This window comes from Glycine soja, chromosome 17 (assembly GCF_004193775.1).
Source record: "Glycine soja cultivar W05 chromosome 17, ASM419377v2, whole genome shotgun sequence".
NCBI classification, from domain to species: domain Eukaryota; kingdom Viridiplantae; phylum Streptophyta; class Magnoliopsida; order Fabales; family Fabaceae; genus Glycine; species Glycine soja.
In genome coordinates, this window is record NC_041018.1 from 23,959,520 (window position 1) to 23,981,767 (window position 22,248).

General features: G+C 34.1%; 1 protein-coding gene and 1 pseudogene across 1 annotated transcript; both read left to right on the forward strand.

Moving 5' to 3' along the window:
- The first annotated feature begins 2,929 nt into the window (after positions 1 to 2,929).
- Positions 2,930 to 7,811, forward strand: LOC114391579 (annotated as a pseudogene).
- Positions 7,812 to 20,186: 12,375 nt separating this feature from the next.
- LOC114391580 lies at positions 20,187 to 21,410 on the forward strand. The gene is made up of 2 exons (XM_028352571.1): positions 20,187 to 20,507; positions 20,784 to 21,410. Exons 1-2 carry the CDS (start codon positions 20,187 to 20,189, stop codon positions 21,408 to 21,410), a joined length of 948 nt encoding a protein of 315 aa, XP_028208372.1.
- Positions 21,411 to 22,248: the final 838 nt, after the last annotated feature.

A 22,248-nucleotide genomic window follows, 5' to 3' on the forward strand; every position in this document is an offset into this window, starting at 1 on the left:
CAAAGGGTTAAGTAGAGATCTCGTGAAAAGGTCGGCTGTGGGATTAGGATTAAAGTCCATCTGAAATCTCTTATGTTAAGATACCCAATTCCCATCTAATATGACATTAGGTGCTGAATTCAATGTGGAAAGCTTAACTTGTAGAGATTGGAACACATCATCGAAAGTATCCCAAAAGGAATGTGTTCGGTTCTGTAAGTTAAGGAGGTTGAAGTATAACTTCTCAATGGTTCTTTTGAAAAATTGCATTTACAGGTGCAAGAAAGAAAAGGACTACCTATATAAGCATGAATTTTAGCCGCTTCAAGAAGCTGGGACTTGGCTTTGATATGCTTATGAAGGATAGGGACACAGGCTACTAAACTAGTGTCGAGCAAGAGTAATGTTATAAACTATTGTGCAGATTATCTTCATGTATTCATTATGAATAGAAAGGGTTCAATCCTTAGTGACACCCTGATATTCGAATATTTGAAACGTGTAATTTGCTAAGATGAAATTCAATCGTCACGATATTTCATCTATGCAGTAGTTTGTTGTATGTTATGACTTTGGTGATTTGATCGGTAATTACACTAAAATGGGGGAGGTTTGTTGGACATTTTAGTGTAATTGATCTATTTATTATGTTAAAATAAGAGTGCACGCTTGTTTTAATGTAATAACGAGATGTTCGGTTTAGTCAAATTTTGGAGGTTACATGGAAGTCAAATTTTGGAAGTTACATGGAAGTTATTTTTCAAGAAAAGACAGTTTTTTAAAAAGATAAACTTCCATCAACCGCCAACCGTTTTTTTAAAGGATAAAACTTCCATAACTTCCTTCAACCGCCAAAAACCACCTGTTCTTTGATTATAAATAATCATCCTGGTTCAGAAAGCATAACATGTGAAAAACATACAAGACCAAAACAAAACTCTTGAATTATAATCTTCTGATTTTATCCGATTGAACAATTTTGGTTGAACCCCGAAATTTGATTCAATCTAAAAGTGTTTATACACGACTTCAGATTTATCCAGGATTATCTCGATTTTCAAAATTAACCAACAGAAGATGTTGGCTTGTGAGTGGGAAGAAGTTCGCCCAGATATTGTGGTTAGAAATCACCTTTACTTCTTGAGTACATTATATATATACTCTAGATTCATATAAACATTACCTGTCGTCATAGGGTTAACAAAATTTTAGATCTAGGAACTCCACCTATGGTTTCATATCTGGTTCCAAGTCTGAGTAAAGGAGGAGGTTGTGTTAGGCCCTCGGCAGTAATGCAAAACTCGTTGATATACCAAACAATATTTTAGACTTGAAATTGAAACTATTTGGCAAGAAAAAAGCATGTGTAGTTGATTCCATAGATACCATACTTCTTTTAAGCATATGATATCATTATTTGGAATGGTTATGTTTTTTGTGTTTGACTAATAAATCAGATAATATCATGTTTGGATTAGTTTCTCAATGATTTTAATAAAAAAAAGTTGCTTTATGACATTAAATCTTTTGGATATATACTTTTAGTCAAAATCATTATAGTTTCTCCCTTCATTCCTATAAATATATATTTTATGAACATTCCTGAATCATAGACAATAGAAATTGCCATTGCACTTAGCAAGTATGCAGTTGGATTTAGATGCATTTGACTACCTTCCACTTGAAAGACTTGGCCACCCAATTTTGTGTTTTCTTTCAAGAAAATGATAAATTTACTGCCTCTGCTGCAAAGTGCAAACTCTTTTTATCCCCACCTTTTTTAAGGTTCTATCTCCTTTCTATACCACCATGCATAACTGTTTTAACTGTCTTTTTACTCAGATACTAGGGAAAGCATTGGGTGGAGGAGTTATACCAGTTAGTGCAGTTCTTGCAGACAAAGATGTGATGCTTTGTATACAACCGGGACAGCATGGAAGGTTTCATTTTATTATAAATTTATAATTTATTTTAGTCTGCTCCTTTTGTTTAGCATTTTCTTGTTTGTAGTTGTCAAACTTCTGGATTATGACGGGCATCTGTTTTCATCCTTAAAGCCCTTTATTTGTCAGATCATGTGAAGAGACATAACTCTCCTTTCTGTTGGAACCTGGAATCTTATAGTATATAGTTTGTTTTAGGCTTAAATGCAATTTTGGTCCCTCTATTTTAAAATAGAGATATTTAATCCCTCTGTTTTAAAAAAATTCACAACTTTAGTCCCCTATTTCAAAATAAAAACATTTGGCTGGCCTATTTTATAAAATTTTTAATTTTAGTCAAATTCTCAATTTTGCCTACGTTTTTATTTTATTTTGATGCAATTGAATCCTAGACCTAACATATTCATTCAAGATATCATCAAAAAATTATTTAATTAATTATAATGTAAGAAATAAATGAAACAAAATGTAAATAAAATTGAAGATTGTACCGAAATTGGTAATTTTTTTTAAAAAAAAATATGAGGATCAAAATTGTGAATTTCCTAAAATAAAAGGACCAAATGTCTTTATTTTGAAATATTGGGACTAAAATTGCAGATTTTTTAAAACAGGGGGACCAAATGTCTCTTTTAAAATGGAAGGATCAAAATTGCAGATTGAGCAAAATAGGGGGACCAAAACTGGATTTAAGCCTTTGCTTTATTTTGGGTTAGGGATGTTAGTTTTGTTCAAGTTGATAGGATCATGGGACAAAATTAGACTACTCCATTTGCAAAAGCGATCTATGAACAGAACCATTTATATTTCCAAAAGAGAAACAATTGACTGAGATGAGAATATTTACTGCACCGTAAATTCCCATGAGTGATTCTTTGGAGTTTGTAGCTGATGATACTTACAAACACTGGCTTGCTGGTTCATTTATTTTTTCTACTGTGAATTTTCTGAGATATTAATATATAAAATCTGCAAATGATGTATTACTATTGAACAGATCTGCCCAAATGGGAGAGGAGCTTGTTGGTCAGCTGCTTAAGATTCAGCAGCAATATCCAGACTACGTGAAGGAGGTACGGGGAAGAGGATTGTTCATTGGAGTGGAGTTTAACAGCAAAAATTTGTTCCCTGTATCTGGCTGTGAGCTATGCAAAAAATTAAAGTATAGAGGAGTCCTTGCCAAGCCAACACATGATACAATTATCCGCTTTACTCCCCCACTTTGCATTAGGTAAGTTATGAAAACAAGAAGCATTGTTTTAATATCAAGTTATCATTATATTATGTTAAAGTTCTGCCTCTTGGAAATTATTAGTTCATATTAGAATAATTATTGGAAAAGAAAACTAGATTACTGTGTAGTCCAGATTTTACTGAAGCCAAACTATGATCAATAAAATAACCGAAAGACGTACATGGCAAAACATAAGTATGAAAAAAAAATCTGCTGACAAGTAAAGAAAAAATTGGATTATTAGAATGGTTGAATTGAGGAGTGTCTGTGTTGTACACAAGCCAAACTATGATGATTAGTTATTTTCTATTGATTCAGGCATGGTAGTATGGGACTACACTTTAAATTTGTTAAATAGTTGAAGTATAGGTTTGTCTCACCACAGCCAATAATTAGTACTTAATATTTTCAAATTTGTTAAACTATGATTATTAGTTATTTTCTGTTGATTCAGTCATTCTTTGTTTGTTGAAAACCTGTTGTTAAATCTATGTACTACGATGACCATCTTCCTCTCTTTCTGATAAATTAACCTTCTTATACCTTTCTCAATTGACACCTGAAAATTTTATCATTGATAGATCCTAGAAGGCTTGAAGGAGAATAGCTTAGATTCAAATTTCAAGCTAGTCAAATCTAAGGTTAAAGAATATTTGTTACCTTTTTCTTTTCTCCTATAAATTTTTGTCATACAACGTATAAACGAAATTTATACTTTCAATTTTTTTGTTACCTTCACTACCCATTCGTTGTGGCTTAGGTAGCTAGGTCTTCAGAAAACAAAAGAAAATATAATACCTCTCTTAAAGTACACATAAATGACATAAATCCTTTTTTTTTTCCTCATTTATATATATACACACATCTCTCAGCAAACTAGGATCCTTTTTGTGTGCATATTTTCATTCTCAAACATTTCAAGTAGTGTCATTTAGCCCAAGTTGGTCTAATTTTATTTTTTTGGTTGGTTTAGTGTTTGATCCATTAGACATTTCACCCTATGGGCATGGGTATTTCATCCAAGCTTCAAACTGCTAGGTGTTCTTGTCAAGCTTTTTAAATAATTCTTGTCATCTTATTACTGTTTGTTTTATTATTCTAATGGTTGACTATAAATGGGTTGTTAGGAGGGAAAATCTGCACTATCACCCGAGACTCTATTGAAATACATAGATGAACTTCCATTGTGTGCAAGGTATTACGGGTTACAAATTTTTTTGTTCTAATTTAGATTTGCTTGACAATGAGTTTACCCCTTGGTTAAAATTAATCTAGGAATCAAACAGTTCATCATCGGACTCAAAAAAGCATGGGTGTTGTTAAATAATTGTTGTGGCGCTGCTATAGTACTCTTGCATTGTGGAATTCCTGGGGATCAGGACTGTTTCGGCCATGGGTGTTGTGGTTGCAGCTTGCATCCTGTAACCTTATGTCATCTCCAGCAAGTCTCTGGCTAATGCTAATTTAACTTTTTGAGTTAATATTATTCCAATTTTTATTTTCATGCAACTTAAATTTCAATACATGTATAATAATTGATATATCATGAATTTCAAACGATATGTGAATACGACTTCTGCTATTTGCCTGCAACACTATCTGTTATATGATATACTGGGTTATTGGTTTGTCATTTTGTGTGATATGTCATTGATAACACTGGTATTGCTGGAACCTGTCTTCTTTTGGCATCTCTAGATCAAAGAGATCCCATTGTCTGTCTAGCCTGATTGTGAGGTCCTGTTGTGGTGTTGTTTTTCTATGTGTTGCTGCTTGTGTTCTTTTCAGAACTGAAATGCATGGAACTTTTACCTTGTTTTGCATGGCTCCTTGTCTGGTTGGATTGCCCTCTGAAATTTTTTATCTGAGTGAACTATTATTGATCATAAAAAGAAATTACATCAATGATCTATTTTTATTTGGGAATTTGCATCAGTCTTGTTGCTCTTGCCTCTTGGTAGTTAGCATAACTATCCTTTTTTCCTTTTATTAACTTATTATTCTCGTTAGATATTTGTAATTTGTATTTAAGGCTTTTCATTACACTTTCAGCAATATAACTAATAAATGTTTCTTAAATTGTGATTATTGAAACCATGGTTATCAGATTTTGCATGACCTGAGCAGACCTGGTTTTATGCAAGATCCTATTGCTCCATTATACAATATAGAGATTCCTGCAATTCGTATCAGTACGGATGATTCTAGGTGCAATTTAGTACCAAAATTATAAATGCGTTCTGAATTGCTGTGTCTTAGAATTGAATCGAATCACATGAATTGTATAGCAATTTATACAATTATGATAACAATGATTGAAACATGTTTTATTGTTTATCTGTTTATAATATGACGTTTATAAACTATTAAGATTATTAATTACAACTTATTTTGGTGCAATTATGAGTTTACAATAAGTTGGAATTATAAAATTACATTGTATGGTTTTGTTCTATTATTGCTAGATGAAGCTATTTTCTTGTTAGTGGTTCTGTTATTTCAAAAGGAAAGAGAATCCTCATTTGTTTTTTGGTTTTCCTTTATTAGTTCCCAAGATTGGAAAGCAAGACTAAAGATTCCACCAGCTGATACTCGCTATTAGTTCCCAAGATTGGAAAGCAAGACTAAAGATTCCACCAGCTGATACTCGCTATAGGACAGAGGTATGGTCATGGAATAACATCATGGTATGCCTCAAGTTATTTGTTATGTGCATTTTGTGTTAATCATATATTTTCTTTGAGATCCTTAGAGCATTACACCTTACTTGTGATATTTCTAATTCCATACTTTTTTTTTTGCATATCCTTTAAGTATGGAGTCATTTTTTCACACATTATAAATGTTTAGTGAAGAAAATTCTTGTCATAGAATTTAACTGGAATTTCATTGATTGATTGATGTCTTTTTTTTTTAATTTCTTGTACTGATTTGCTGTCAGTTATTTAGACTACAATCATACTTGTAGAATTTATGAACTAGTTCAACTAATTATACTTTGTCTAGAGATTTAGTAGATGTACTGAATTTTGTTCCTTGTAACTAGTGCAATCAATGGCTTTTACCCTAAGTTTTAATTTTCTGAGTGGTGTTATTAGATTTTACATGTAAATAATTACTTAATTTTCTAATATCTACTTGAAAGGCATAAAATAATACCATCCATTTATTAGTCGTATAGCTACTATGATTATGGGTTTGTCATTATTAACTTTTATTTTATAATATATACCTGTTTGTCTTGATTTGGTGCCTTTTTGCTCCTCAGGATGTAACGGCCAACTAAAGGAAATGAGGTTGAGGATTACTTTTTGAAGCGTGAGCTGCTCATGGGAATATATGAGAAGGGTTTTGAAAGGCCTTCTCCCATCCAAGAAGAAAGCATTCCGATTGCTCTTACTGGTAGTGACATTCTTGCTAGGGCTAAGAACGAAACTGGCAAAACAGCTGCATTTTGCATTCCTGCATTGGAAAAAATTGACCAGGACAATAATGTTATTCAAGGTTTGATGCCCTCCTCTAGTTCTCTTGCCTTAAGCTTTTCACATGATTCTCATAGCCTAGTTGAAAGAATAGTATTTAAAGATGTCTCAGTTCCATAAGCATATCTGGTAGCCTGTTACTGATTGTAAGCAGTGTTCTATTAAAAAAAGAAAATGGGACTTGTGACTGGTAAGGTTCAGCTGGAGTTGCAGTAACAAGCCGAACTTTCAAGTTTGAAGGGCACATCAAGTTGGTTTTTGTCATAAAAAATGAACGATACTGCAACTATTACAACTTACATGTTGATTGTCTTTAGTTTCAGTCTTCACTTGGTACAACAAACCTGAGATGTGAGCCTACACAGAATTGAAGCAATATATATATATGAAACAATGCTAAATTCAGAGTTTATTTGTGTTCTCTTTATTCTCTACTGGACATCTGGTTTTAATAAAAGCTCTATGTTTTAGTTATAAGATTTTGATATTCCCTTTAAATTAATGGATATCTTGTTGATTCTTCTGAAAAGTTATTTTAGATGAAGATGAATTTTTGGATACTTGGATTTTATTGCAATAGCTAAAAATAGTTGATATATTTTTGGTGGCATTGTTGATTCATGATTCATTTCTGCATCATCTTCAGTTATTTCATGGTTGTGGACTTTTTGAATAAGCATGATGATTGGCTTTACCCTTGCTTTGAATTGAATGTTTTCAATGTATTTTTTCTGTAATGCAGTTGTTATACTGGTCCCAACCCGAGAATTGGCATTGCAGACTTCTCAAGTGTGCAAAGAGCTTGGAAAGCACTTGAAAATTCAAGTTATGGTTACAACAAGTGGTACCAGCCTGAAAGATGATATAATGTGCTTATATCAACCAGTTCATTTACTAGTTGGAACTGCAGGAAGAATATTAGATCTTGCCAAGAAAGGTGTTTGTATTCTGAAAGATTGTGCTATGCTTGTTATGGATGAGGTAAACACATTTCACCTTGAATTCACTCATTTATATAATTTGGTTGAGAATCTTGTACAGTTTGTAAAACATTTTCATATTTAAAGAGATTTAGTAAGTCAAAGGTAAGAAACATGATTATATCATATTCGACGAAGAAGATCTGATGGGCATTATGTTCTTTAATTTTTTTGTCCAATGTGCTAGGATTAGGAATTTGTATTTCTAAAGCAAATGCCTTTGTTCATTGATTTCTCATTCATGTTTTAAATAGAGTTGAACATATTTTCTTTTCCATTATTTATGTATGTTCATTCTATGGCACTTTTAAGATTTATGTCTTTAGTAGTAACAGTTACTTATCAATCTGAGGCTTTTTATTGCTTTTTGGGTTTGCCAGACCGATAAGCTTCTGTCCCCAGAGTTTCAACCTTCTATAGAGCAACTGATTCATTTTATTCCTACAACTCGTCAAATCTTGATGTTTTCAGCAACATTTCCTGTTACTGTAAAGGATTTCAAGGATAGGTATCTTCGAAAACCTTATGTATTCGTGGAAGAGAGACAGAAAGTCCACTGTCTAAATACTCTTTTTTCTAAGGTTTGCTTTTTCTTTGTTTTCTAGATTTTCTTATATGCTGCCTTTGAAATATGATGATGCTGATGATGGGTTCTGTTTCAGCTGCAAATAAACCAGTCTATCATCTTCTGCAATTCAGTAAATCGGGTTGAATTCCTTGCCAAGAAAATCACAGAACTTGGGTATTCATGTTTCTACATTCATGCAAAGATGTTGCAAGACCATCGTAACAGAGTGTTTCATGACTTCCGCAATGGCGCATGTCGAAATCTTGTTTGTACTGGTACGCTGCTGACACTTTAGCATCATATGAATTGGCACAATGAAGTTTTTTTCCCCTAGTTCTTGTGTTTTACATCGACTTGTTGGCAAAATTTATAGTGGAAATATGAAGAGCTTGACTTGTTGCCTTTGCTTGTTGTATAAAAGCAAAATAGAAATATATTCTTATTTCCTCATTGGTAGTATTTAAGTATGACTACTAGTTATTCTTTTCATGGAACAGAAATTTTTTGAAGCCCGTTGAAGGCATGGGATTTGAGGATCTCTCTAAATATGGGTCATAACACATATTGGAAGATTATTTTAGTGATTATGTGGGGAATTCAGAATTATCCAAAAATCATATTTAAATGTCGAACCAGACACTGCATTCAAAGATGGTTATTACATAATAACCGTCTTTGAATGTCGAATCAGGCACTGCATTCAAAGACGGTTATTACATAATAACCATCTTTGAATGTTGAACCAGATGTAACAATCAAAGACGGTTATTATGTAATAACCGTCTTTGAATGTGGAACCAGATGTAACAATCAAAGATGGTTATTATGTAATAACCGTCTTTGAATGTCGACCAGATGCAACAATCAAAGATGGTTATTACAAAATAATCGTCTTTGAATGTCGACCCAGATGTAACATTCAAAGACGGCTATTATGTAATAACCGACTTTGATGTTCGAACCAGACACTGCATTCAAAGACGGTTATTACATAATAACCGTCTTTGAATTGTTCTAACTTTTAAAGACGGTTATTATAATAACCGTCGTAAAAAATAGTTGCATTTCAACGATGTTATATACAATGACAGTTTACAACCATCATTAAAAGTACTTAATAACCGTCGTAAAAAGCCATTTTTCTAGTAGTTCTCAAATCTGTATCTTTTCTCTTTTTTACTCCTACTTCTCCTTTTTGTTTTTTGCTTCGAAAAATTTACTAAGATGGGGTTATGATCAGAAGTGTGTCTAAGTAAATGTCTTACATTATACTCCTTCCAATCATCTCTCGACTCCTCAATTACAAGCAAACACTCAATCGAGTCTCTCTTCTCCAATCTCTGGCACATTTCTTTTATTAGACCATGTACAACAATAGTCTTCATACCTTGCATCCTCCAAATTGCACTTTTCCACTGTCCTCCTAAACACATCAATATTATTCAGGTTTGCAGCTCCCCCTCCATGTTTCTCACTTGGGCACAATACTTCGTTAAAATCAGCTAAGCACATACATGGTTTTCCTTTTCTTGGTTTATGGCTTTTTATTATCTCCCATGTTTCATGTTTCATGTTTCATTTGGTTTTCCGGGTGCTCATATATCAATGACATCTTAAACTTTTCATTTAGAGAAAGATCCTCCTCCACTTCAAAGCTTATGTGATTCATTGACCAACTTTGTAGATCATAAATGAATGTTAGTAGATATGTCAATAATATCTAAATATATTTTTATATTCATAGTATTTTAGAAAATTGTTATTTGAAGGTGTTATCTTAGGTAGAATTTCTTTTACTTTAGTTATGTTTTACATATTTCTTTCTAATTATTAATATTTTTTATCCTTAGAAGATTCATTTTTATCCTACACCACATAATGAATGTTAGATAATATCTAACACTTCATAATTTTTTACTATATAACTTAACTAACAATTCAAAATATTGAATAAGAAACATAGAAACCAAACTAATAAAAAAAATATGATCATACCTATTTCAAATATCCATATATGCTAATACCTATTAGAAAAAAATCAAATGCCTAAAGGAAAAAAGCAAAGAAAAAAAAGGACTAAGTAACGTATGAGAAAAAAATAAATATATAACACATTTATTGGAAAAAAAACACATAATTTTTTTAAAAATAGTAAATAATATAGAATTTTCCCACAAATTCATCTCTTGCTTGTCTTCAATGTTTCATCCTTCTTAAACACTAAAAAGTGAGGGGGGAAAGGTAAAATAATTGGACGTGCAAGCTATGTCAAAGGAAGAATTTTTTTTAAAAAAAAATCAAGTATGAGAACGAATAATGAGATGAAAACATAACAAAGAAAGAAAGGAGAGTAATGAACTTACCCATATATTAGTGTTTCTTGCTTGTAATAATTTTGCCATTGAAACAGAATAAAAGGAAGAAAAAATGTTAACAATTAACTATTTTAGAAAGAAAAAACGAAAATGAAAAATAACAATATATATACATATAGGTATTTATAGATGAGTTGATTGTATAACTTTTGTATCATGAAACTTAAATCAAGATTTTTTTTTTAATTTGAACGAAATAATCAAGAAACTTGTAATAAGACTAATTGAATAATTATTTTGTATTTATTATGATAGGGAAAAATGATTTTTAAGATTTAATGGATTGATTTGTTGACATAAGAAAGTTTCATTTGTAATTTTTTTTTCTTCATTTTTTATTGTAATTGAATGAAATGATAAAAAAATACAATTAGAGCCTAATTGAATAATTATTTTGTATTTATTATGATAGAAAAAAATGTTTTTAAGATTTAATGGATTGATTGGTTGGTTTGTTAAGGTAATCGTAGTAAATTTTTTTGAATTAATTTCATTTAATGGAGAATAATAAAACCAATATAAATAAAATTAATTACATTTAATATCCATTTAAATATGAATATTCACAAAATTTGAATTTGAATAAAATAAAATAAATATAAAATTTGAACCTTCTAATTTACACGGTTCATATTAATTACCATAATTATATTTAAGCATGTAACTTTAATCCTTTTATTTAAAAAATATAATTTTGATCCCTTAATTTTAAAATAAAGACATTTAGTTCTCTTATTTTTTAAATTCTACAATTTTAGTATCCTATTTTAAAATAAAAACGCTTAATCCTCTAGTTTTATAAAATTCAAAGTTTTGATCCATCCATCAAATTCAAAAAATGTCATACTAAATGATTTAATATTGCAAAAAGGGGTTTGTCTAATTGACCCTAGTTAAGGTGAGATTAACTAATCCAATTTTCAATGAACAATAGAAATCATACATTTGTCCTATTCTAAATTCTACCCGTGATCATCACATTTAATACATATGCTTAATTTTTCTCTTTTTTTTTTACAAAATCCTTAATTTCTCTCGCATCATTTATGTGTAAAACTAAAACTTTAGAATTAGACTAAATTATAATTTTGGTCCCCTAATTTTTTAAATCTATGATTTTGATCCCCTTGATTTTTAATTATAACATTCAATCCCCCTAGTTTTATAAATTTGAGATTTTAGTCCCCAGATAGATTATTAACTAATAATTAGGATGATTAGAGATATTAAATTAATTATAAATTAAATTAAAATTATTAATCATTAAAAACTTTAATAAAAGATTACTAACTTTAATTTGGTGTTAATATTGGCAGAGTCGCGTGTGACGCTGGAGATAGAAGATGTGTTTACAAAGAAGAGAAAGAGCACAATATTATGAAAAATTAGGATAAAAAACTTGTGCTATTCTTTTTCTTCTTTCCTTCTTCCTCTTGCAAAAGATTCAAAAGACTAACTGCCTGAGAATTCTTTTGATTCTTCCTTCTCCCTCTTGCCAAAAGATTCAAAGGACTAACCGCCTGAGAATTCTTTTGATTCTTCCTCTTCCCTTTAAACAAAAGATTTCAAAGGACTAACCGCCTGAGATATCTTTTGTTTCCCCTTACAAAGATTCAAGGGACTAACTGCCTAAGAATTCTTTGTCTTAACACATTGGAGGGTACATCCTTTGTGGTACAAGTAGAGCGTACATCTACTTGGGTTGTAATACTGAGAACAAGAGAGGGTACATCTCGTGTGGATCAATTCAAGTGGAGTGTACATCCACTTGGTTGTTCAAAGAGAACAAGGGAGGGTACATCCCTTGTGAATCTTTGCTTTTAAAGAATTTTACAAGGTTATTGGAAATCTCAAGAACTGGTGGTTGCTTGGAGACTAGACGTAGGCACGGGTTATGGTCGAACCAGTATAAATCTTGTGTTTTTCTTTTTTCTTTCCTACACTCTTTATTTTTCCATTGTGCACTTTTTATTTCCGCTTTACTTTTGTCTTAAGTTATTGTTTATGTTCTTTACTTTCTCATAACTTAGTTAGTGCAAATTTTAATAAATATTTAATAATATTGTTGCAAATTTTGCCAAAGTGGGCTCCTGGACTTCACATGTTGAGTTTCAGAGGGGTCTTTGCAAGAGGATAGGAGGGAGGACCTACAAAACAAAGTGTTGGATGTGCACAGGCTTGTTGCTCATGTGCAAATGTGTGTGGTGGGTTCGATGGAACCTGGTATTTATAGGAGTGGAGTGTAGCTGTGGGTCCTTGTTTGTAGGGACTGTTATAGCCTTTGCAAACAATTCTCGGCTTATAGATAATAACTGGTAGTTTGTAGATAATGTTAGAGATAAACTATAGCTTATAGATAAAAGCCAGTAGATCATTGTACCTTGTAGGTAATGTGTGGCTTTGTAGATAATTAACTACCTGCTAATAGGTAAAGAGATTCAAATATAATCAAATATTAATAGGTTATAGATAACCTGTCAGTTAGGGAGCCTGACTACTAAGGGCTGGTGTTTGTGCTCCTGTTCCAAGGTGACATGGAGGGTTAGCACGTGTCTCAGAATACCATGTAAGGTGCCATGTCTATTTTGTGAACCCTGGATAGTACATAAGCCCCCTAAGCTCTAAGTCGTCTTGAGGGCGAAAGAGATTGTTTAGTGTCAAAGGAGAGAATCTAATGTCCAGGGTTGTAGTCTTGACAAGTAGAAGTTGATGAGTTTGTCGAGCCCCCAGGTGTGGACAAGTGTTTTTTTTATGTCGGGTGTGGTAACCTTGACAAGTGAGAGAATTGCAGGTCGATGTGGCTTGTCAAGCCCCTGAGCCTGGACAAGTGTTGTCCGAGTTGTTTCTATCATGTTGTTCGAGATGGACATGTATTTGATCTTGCAGGCTAAGTTTGGCATGTCAGGTGATGAAAGTCTATAGATTTGACAACTCTGCATTATTCTGACTGTTGGAAGGTGCATTGAAGATAGGCGTTACGTTCTGTCTACTACTGCAGGCGTGTGTGGTGCACGTGCAATACTCTTGCATATGTTTCACTCACGGAGTGGCACATACTGGAGTCGTGGTGCATGGGTGAGTGGGGGTGTGTCATGGTGTGAAAATTTAGGGCACCACTTCCGCTCCCGCCAGTTATTGAAAAGTTTGTCTCCCTTTTAAATGTAGTGAACATTTGATTTCAGGTCACCGTTACTTTGATTTCTTGCTTCCTTTCCTTCTGCTTGCAATCCCTTTTCTTCTTCCTTCACTTTCTTCGATTCTTCAAGGTATTTTGTCTTCCATAATGTCTTCATTCTTGTTTGACTCTACCATTGGCATAAGTGGCAATGATTCTGGGGGCTCAATTAAGCAACCCATGATGGACCGGGAGGTCATTTCAATTGGCAGTTCCTCCTCGGAGGATACTCGTCGTGGTGTCTCTGATAGCAAGTCCTCCTCTTCAGAGAGGGTGAGGTCTTCGTGCTGTACTGGCGGGGACACTTCTAACCCTGTTATCATTGACATTTAATTTGAAATACTTGGATTGTTATACAAGCCATTTTCTGACTTGATGGTTAGTTGCCTAATTGATGATGAGAAATTGTACTTTTGGTATCTTGGTTGTTTCTTGTTTCTTTTAAGGCATTAGTTGTCCCTGCAATTTAGTCCCATTTTAGCTAGATATATAGGCATGTAGTGGTACTGGCCTACTAGCTAAGAAAAGCTAGTTGGCATAAGGAAGAAATTATATATTATGAATAGAACTTGTGTGTTAACTGCCTAATTGAGAGTTGGTTGTAATTTTGATGAAGCTCTCCAAATAAACATGTTTTTAGGTGGATTGAAAGCTGAAAGCAAGCTTATGCTTGATGCTTCAACTGGTAGGAAGACCTCTCTCAAGCCTCCAAGGGAGGCTATAGAGATCACTGAGAACATGGATGTCAATGCTAATGAGTTTCAAAGTGATAGAGCCATGGTTCCATCAAAGAGACTTCTTAAATTCAACACCCAAGAAGGTCTCTTAGCCCAACAAAAGTTGCCCGATAGGAAAATTGAAAAGGTTACACTACAAATTACCAATCTTCCTTAGCAGCCCAAGCTGCAAACAACTTCCTCTACTCCTATATTCAATTGTACATAAACTGCTGATTACAATGTTTAGATTTAGGTTTTAGGATTGTAATGTCTTTGCATTTTTTGAACTCTAGGGTAGAAACTAGGGGTCTTAAACCCTAAATTCATAGGTAGGTGTTAGTCGATGAATATGACTAACTTTTGTGTAAGAAATTTATTCAAATTGTATCTAACTCCTCCCATTTATAGTCATTTGTAGTGTTGTAATTATTTTTTGTTAAATATAGGCAATAAGTACTTAGTACTCCCATTTTGTGTATTTAATAATCATTTCCTTTCAATTTCAGGTTAATTAGGCAAGTTTGTGAAATGCTGATTTTTAGCTTCTCGCTAAGCCAATCTACCGGCTTAGGGAGTCATCCGCTGAGCGCACCACTCTTGCGGCTGAGCGCGAGGAAGAATCTGGAAGAAGGATGAGCTGTACATGTGCGCTAAGCAAGGGCTCATCCCGCTAAGCGCACTGCTTGCATGCATCCACTAAGCGAGAAGACGCGCGCTAAGCCGAAATTCACTTATACTCGCTATGCGAGCCAGAGTTGCGCTGAGTGTGCAAGCACCAACAATGCCACCTATTTAAGCCTGAAATCAGAAATGGAGAGGGGGGTTTGGGCATTTCTCGAAGCTTTTACATGTTTAGAGATTTCTAGAGAAAGAAAGGTCCAAGTTCCAAACAGTTTTGAGAGCTTTTGTTGTGCGAAGACTGGCAGAGAACTGAGCTTGAAGAGGAAGTCATCCTGATAGCTTGGGATGAGTTTGTGAGTGATTGTGAGGTTCTAGAGGTGGAGGAGACATCCCCACTACTTGTATTTCTTCAATCCTTCATTTTTCTCTTCTTTTTGTTATAAAGGAAGCTTCTCAGATATGGAGAGCTAAATCCTCTGTTGGTTCTTCCTTGTAGGTACTTGATGTAAATACCATTTTATCTATTTAATGATGTTTTGTGTGTTCTCTGTGCTATTAGTACGTCATTTTAGTATGCTTTTGCTTTGATCACATAGATGCATGCTTTGTTAGGATCATTCAACAGTGGGAACTAGTCTGATTCTTAGAACTTGATAGGACATGGCTAGTTTATCGTATTATCACGAGGGATCAGGGTACGATAACTTAGTCGTTTGTATGTTTGTCTTAATTTGGTTTTGTTCAAGTTTAGTCCAACAAGAGGGATCTGAGGATGATGCTTGATCAGGATTAGGCTTGACTATCACGAGGGATCGGGGTTTAGCATTTCAGGAGACACCATAGAACATGTTAGTCGCTTTATACGACTAACTTTTGTATAGAAATCATTTTCCAAAGATTGTATAGTTCCCCAATTTATGGTTATTTTGGAGTTAATTTTGTAAATAAATCTTGTTTTATGGTTAACATTGTCTCTAGAACATTTCCATTGGATTTAATGATGAAATCTGTGCATTTTCAGGTGAAAAATAGGCTAAGTTTTGAATTGCCAAAAAGTAGCAGTTAGGCTAAGCTCAGCAGTTGGGCTAACCACATATCCACCACTAAGCGCAGCTTCAACACACTTAGCGCAAAGGAGAATCTGGCAGAGCATCAGCATCAAAGTTGCGTGCTAAGCGCATGATCAATGCGTTAAGCGTAGCAGGTGCCTTCAGCCAGGTTCAGCGCAAGGCTAGCACTAAGCCCAATTCCACTTACTCGCGCTAACCGCGAGGGTGGTGCTAAGCGCAAGGTCGTGAATTCTGAGCCTCTTTAAAGCCTGTTTTGTGCAGACTTAGGATAAACACCTTTTGAGACTTGGCACAGAATTTTTAGAGGCACTGGTGCACAGCATTCCACAGTTCCTATTTTAGGAAAAGAGCCCTAGAAGCAGCAAAGAGGAACAACTTGTGCATTGAAGCCTAGGTTTTTTCATTTTAGAGAGATTATTGAGTAAAGAGTGAGTGTGAGATGCTGAGAAGAGGAGGAGGAATTCCTCTTCTTGTGTAAGAAACTATCATTCTCTGCTTTTAATCTCATTTATTGTTAGGGTTTCTTTGTAATGGTTGACTAAACACCCTAGTTGGGAATTTCTAATGAACAGCTTATGTAAATACATAATATCTAATTGATTGTGCTTCCTATGTTCAATGCTTCATTCATTGCTTAATGTTTGTATGCTTTTGGTTTGATCACCCAATTGTGTGCACAATTAGGTGACTTTAGCATTGGAAAATGTATTATTGCCTTAGAACTTGATTGAAGCAGGATCAAAACTTAGTCTTAAATGAGGGATATGCGGATTAAGTTTTGGTTTTAATTATGCTGTTACAATAATGCTGATTAGTTTAGGCCTAGTCTTAAATGAGGGATCTGCAGACGAAGCTTAGTCTAAATTAGGCTAAACTTTCGTAAGCTACTTGAGCTGAGTCTAGTCTTAAATGAGGGATCTGTGGACGAAAATCAGTTTAAGTTAGTCTAAACCTAAGAGGGTTGTCTAAATCGGGCCTAGTCCAACAAGAGGGATCTGAGGATGAAGCTTGGATTAATTCGGCCTGATGAGGGATCGAGGGTTTAGTAATTTAGGCTACAACATAGAACACAAGAGTATGATTGATTAAAGAAATATATTTCAATGCATCAGCTTGTTTGTTAGAAAGACCCAACATTTCTACCTACTGTTGTCATTTTATTTACCTTGCGTTTTATAGTTTTTAGCATAAAAGTTTAGTTTAAATTCTGTTTGAAATTATCACTCATGCATGTTCTCTCAACAATGCTTCGATTCTGAACTTAATTTAGGCTAACATTAGTTCCCTGTGCTCGATACTCGGATTCATCCATTTTAAATTTTAAATACTTGACGATCCGGTGTGCTTTCTGGTAAACCCCCCATTGAAATTTCCTTGAGACATAAATGAACAAAAAGTAACTGCATTGGGGAGTCAACAAAAGTATTTATGGCGCCATTGCCGGGGAACTAAACTGTTAGTAGAGTTTAGTTCAGTTTTGCAGCATTGCTTTAATTTTACTTTTTCAATTTTTTGATTCCTTTGACTAACATAGTAGTTTTAGTACATTCATTATTCTTTTGAATTGGATAACTATTATACTGTTCTTGTATGCAAAGAAGATCTTTTGTAGGTGATTTGATTCCCATTGATTTGGAGATTAAAGCCACTTGTAGAAGGCGTAATCAAGAGAGAATTAGAAAAATTTTGTAGGACTTAGAGGTAGCAGCAATTCTAGAGGAAGAACCTCAATCTTCTGAGGCATCTTCTAGTTTTCCTATTGCAGAACATTCTCATTTAGATCCTAGTGAAGACTACATCATGGCTGAAGAGCCAAGAAGAGTTACTCTGGAAGATTATTCAAGTTCTAATGTGCCACAATTTTTCACCAGCATTGCACAACCAGAATTTCAAGCACAAACCGTTACTTATCCACCATCATTGATTCAGTTGATTCAGAATAATTTGTTTCATGGATTACCAAATGAAGACCCATATGCACACTTAGCCACTTACATAGAAATATGCAATACTATTAGGTTGGCTAGAGTGCCTGAAGATGCAATCCAACTGAGCTTGTTTTCATTTTCTTTATCGGGAGAAGCCAAGAGGTGGCTTCATTCATTCAAAGGTAATAGTTTTAAGACATGGGATTATTGGATCAAGAAGCCTCATAATAATTAATAAGGGGGGTTGAATTAATTATTAACGTGTCTTGACTAATTTAAAAATCTATCATTCTTAATGTTACTAGATTCAATTAGGCTTTTACTACTAAGTTAACAAAGTAAAGAACAGAAATAGAAAATTAACCAAAAGTAAAAGCAATAATTACAAGTACATAGTGGAAATTAAAGAGTGTAGGGAAGAAGAAGACAAACACAAGATTTATACTGGTTCGGCCACAAACCGTGCCTACATCCAGTCCCCAAGCAACCTACAGTTCTTGAGATTTCTTTCAACCTTGTAAAATCCTTTACAAGCCAAAGATCCACAAGGGATGTACCCTCCCTTGTTCTCTTTGAAAAACCAAGTGGATGTACCCTCCACTTGAACTGATCCACAAGAGATGTACCCTCTCTTGTTCTCAGTATAACAATCCCCAAGTAGATGTACCCTCTACTTGTACCACAAAGGATGCACCCTCTAATGTATTGGGACTAAGAATTCTTAGGCGGTTAGTCCTTTGAATCTTTGTAAGGGGAAACAAAAGATATCTCAGGCGGTTAGTCCTTTGAGATCTTTTGTTTAAGGGGAAGGGAAGAATCAAAAGAATTCTCAAGCGGTTAGTCCTTTGAATCTTTTGTAAGGGAGAAGAGAGACACAAAAGAATTCAGGCGGTTAGTCCTTCTGTTCTTTTGGCAAAGGGAGAAGAGAATGAAAAAGATGAATAGCACAAGTTTTTGAACAAAGAACTTTTCTTGGAAGAGAAAGTGTTTGAACAAAAACTTTTAGAAAGATGAACAGAAATGAATTAGAAAGATCTGTTGAAAGAGATGCAAGAAGATATTGAAAGACAGATTGAAAGATAGATGATTGATCTTCAAATACATGTCATGGTCACATATTTATAATCTCTTGATGACTCAAGTCAAAGCTTATGACTCTTGACAATTTCTTTAAAACTAGTCACTTAAAAAGTTGTGACTTTTGAAAAAATCTTCAAAAACAAGTCATTTGAAGAATTGTGACTTTTGGAAATGTATTTTTCGAAATCAGTCACTGGTAATCGATTACCATCAAGGTGTAATCGATTACACATCAACAAATGTGACTCTTCATTTTGAATTTTGAAAATTAAAACGTTTAGAGGCTCTAGTAATCGATTACAAGTGTTGTGTAATCGATTTCACTAGTTTAAAATGATTTAAAACTATTAAACACAAGTTGTAACTCTTGAAATTTGAAATCTTAACGTTTTAAAACACTGGTAATCGATTACTACCTTCTGGTAATCAATTACTAGAGAGTAAAACTCTTTCGTAATGATTTTGTGAAAACTTCTTGTGCTACTCAATGTTTTGGAAAACTTTTTTAGTACTTATCTTGATTGAGTACAAGCGACATTGCTATTTTGAGAGATAGAGCTCACATTCCTACCAAAAAAGAGTTTATTGGAGTTAACCTCCCAAGATGCATTGTTGGCACAAAACAAATTGTTGTCTAAGCAACTGGAAGTCTTGACTGAAACACTAAGTAAGTTGCCAACTCAAATTCATTTTGCACATACTTCACATGCTTCTATTTTGCAGGTTGCAGGATGTACCATCTATGGGGGAGCTCATGAATCTGGATGTTGTATTCCTATTGAAGAACACCCCACTCGTGAAGTCAATTACATGGGAAATCAGCCTAGAAACAATTTTAATGCAGGAGGATTTTCTGGATTCCAACATGGCCTGCAATATAATCAACAGTAGGGACAATGGAGGAACCACCCTAGAAATCAGTTCAATAGAGATCAAGGTGGACCATCCACAAGGCCATAACAACAAGGGTCTAGTCTCTATGATCGCACAACGAAGCTGGAAGAGACTCTAGCTCAGTTTATGCAGGTTTCTATGTCCAATCAGAAGAGCACAGAGTCCGCCATAAAGAATCTTGAGGTCCAAGTGGGACAACTTGCAAAGCAATTGGCGGATAGATCATCAAGCAGTTTTACAGCTAATACAGAGAAAAATCCCAAGGAGGAATGTAAAGCTGTGATGACTAGAAGTAGAATGGCAATCCAACGAGATGATAGTGAAGCTGGAAAGAAGATGGAGGAACATAAACAACAACTGGCACCTAAGCCAGCACTTGAACCTGTTTCTGATTTTGTAGAACTTGAAGAGATTAATGAGGAGACTGAAGATGACAAGGAGGAGAAGACACCAATAAAAGTGGAAGAAAAAGAAAGAATAAGAAAAGAAGAAAAAGAAAAAGAAAAAAAGTCAAAAAATGAAAAACAAAAAGAGAAAGTTGTTGATGATGAGTTGAAGAGAGGCAAGAGTGAAGCAAACACTAAAAAGAAGAAGGATATTACTTCAAATGAAAGCAAGGAAGTACCTTATCCCTTGGTACCTTCCAGGAAAGATAAAGAAAGACATTTGGCCAGATTTCTTGATATCTTCAAGAAACTGGAAATTACTTTGCCCTTTAGAGAAACACTTCAATAGATGCCACTCTATGCCAAGTTTTTAAAAGATATGCTGACGAAGAAGAACCGGTACATCCACAGTGATAGAATTGTGGTGGAAGGCAATTGTAGTGCTGTGATTCAACGCATTGTTCCGCCTAAGCACAAAGATCTTGGAGTTGTCACAAGACTATGTTCTATTGGTGAGGTTGTTGTAGGAAAAGCTCTCATAGATTTGGGAGCTAGTATCAATCTAATGCCTCTCTCCATGTGCCGACGACTTGAAGAGCTTGAGATAATGCCTACACGCATGACCCTTCAGTTGGCAGATCGCTCCATCACAAGATCGTATGGAGTGATTGAAGATGTTTTAGTGAAGATGAAACACCTTATATTCCCAGCTGATTTTATTGTGATAGACATAGAAGAGGATGTAGATATTCCTCTCATTCTTGGTCGCCCATTCATGTCTACTGCAAGCTACGTAGTAGATATGGGAAAGAAGATGTTACAAATGGGCATAGAATATCAAAGAATCAGCTTTGATCTATTTCATGAAGATAAAGAGCCACCTGACCGGAATGTCTATTTTAAGGTTCATGTGATGGAAGAAAGAAGACATGAGAAGAAGGTCTTGGAAGTGGGAACATTATTGGATCCTGGATAACAGGATGATGTGTCAAGCTAGTGACGTTAAAGAAGCGCTTATTGGGAGGCAACCTAGCTTTTCATTGCTTTAATTGTTGAATAATCCTTGAAAATTTGTCTTGTTAAAACTCTATTGATTTAGCTTTCATTTCATTTTTTTGGTCTTTGGTTATTGCTTGTCTCTTTGTTTCCTTGTTTGTGATTTGCCATATAGGAAATTGGAAAGGAGGATTGGTGTCATCCCTTAAAGAATTTGAGTCAAGAAGCAAGGGAAAACCACCTTAAGAGCTATTGGATTAAGAAACACTTCAAATTGAATGAATCACCAAAGAGAGAACAACCACCAAAATTGAGGACCATTTTGTCATTGAATTGTTTGGTGATGAATCAATTTCATAATCCTCTTCAACAGCCTCCCATAGATCATCGGTGTCAAATTAAGCCTCCATTATGACTGCCCATAAGTGATAATTCTCACCCTAAAAATTTGGCAATATTAGACTACATTTGCATTTTCAACTCTCAAGGTAAGTGTTTGATAAAATCTCTCCTTACTAGGTCCCTCAAGAACAATTGAGTTCAGATACCACTTTGTCGGAAATAAGAAAGAAATTTCAGAAAAAACACAATAAAATGAAGGCTGAAACTGTGATGTTTTACATCATACTTTCTAATCTTTAAATACAAAAGATTCATAACATAAAATAATGATGAGCAAAGCTACCCATTAATTTGTAACAACCCATAAACTCTAATTAAAACATAAACCTGTAATAACGTAACACTAGAAATTCTAACATAAACTCGAATAAAGTATAATAAAATAGATACTGATTAACATTTTCAACAGAATGATC

What these genes read in the sequence shown, in the direction of transcription:
- LOC114391580 (XM_028352571.1), top strand. Translation starts at nt 20,187, where the DNA reads ATGTCCAATCAGAAGAGCACAGAGTCCGCCATAAAGAATCTTGAGGTC. An exon ending in AGGAGAAGACACCAATAAAA is followed by an intron (nt 20,508 to 20,783) that starts GTGGAAGAAAAA and finishes ACACTTCAATAG; the next exon opens with ATGCCACTCTATGCCAAGTT.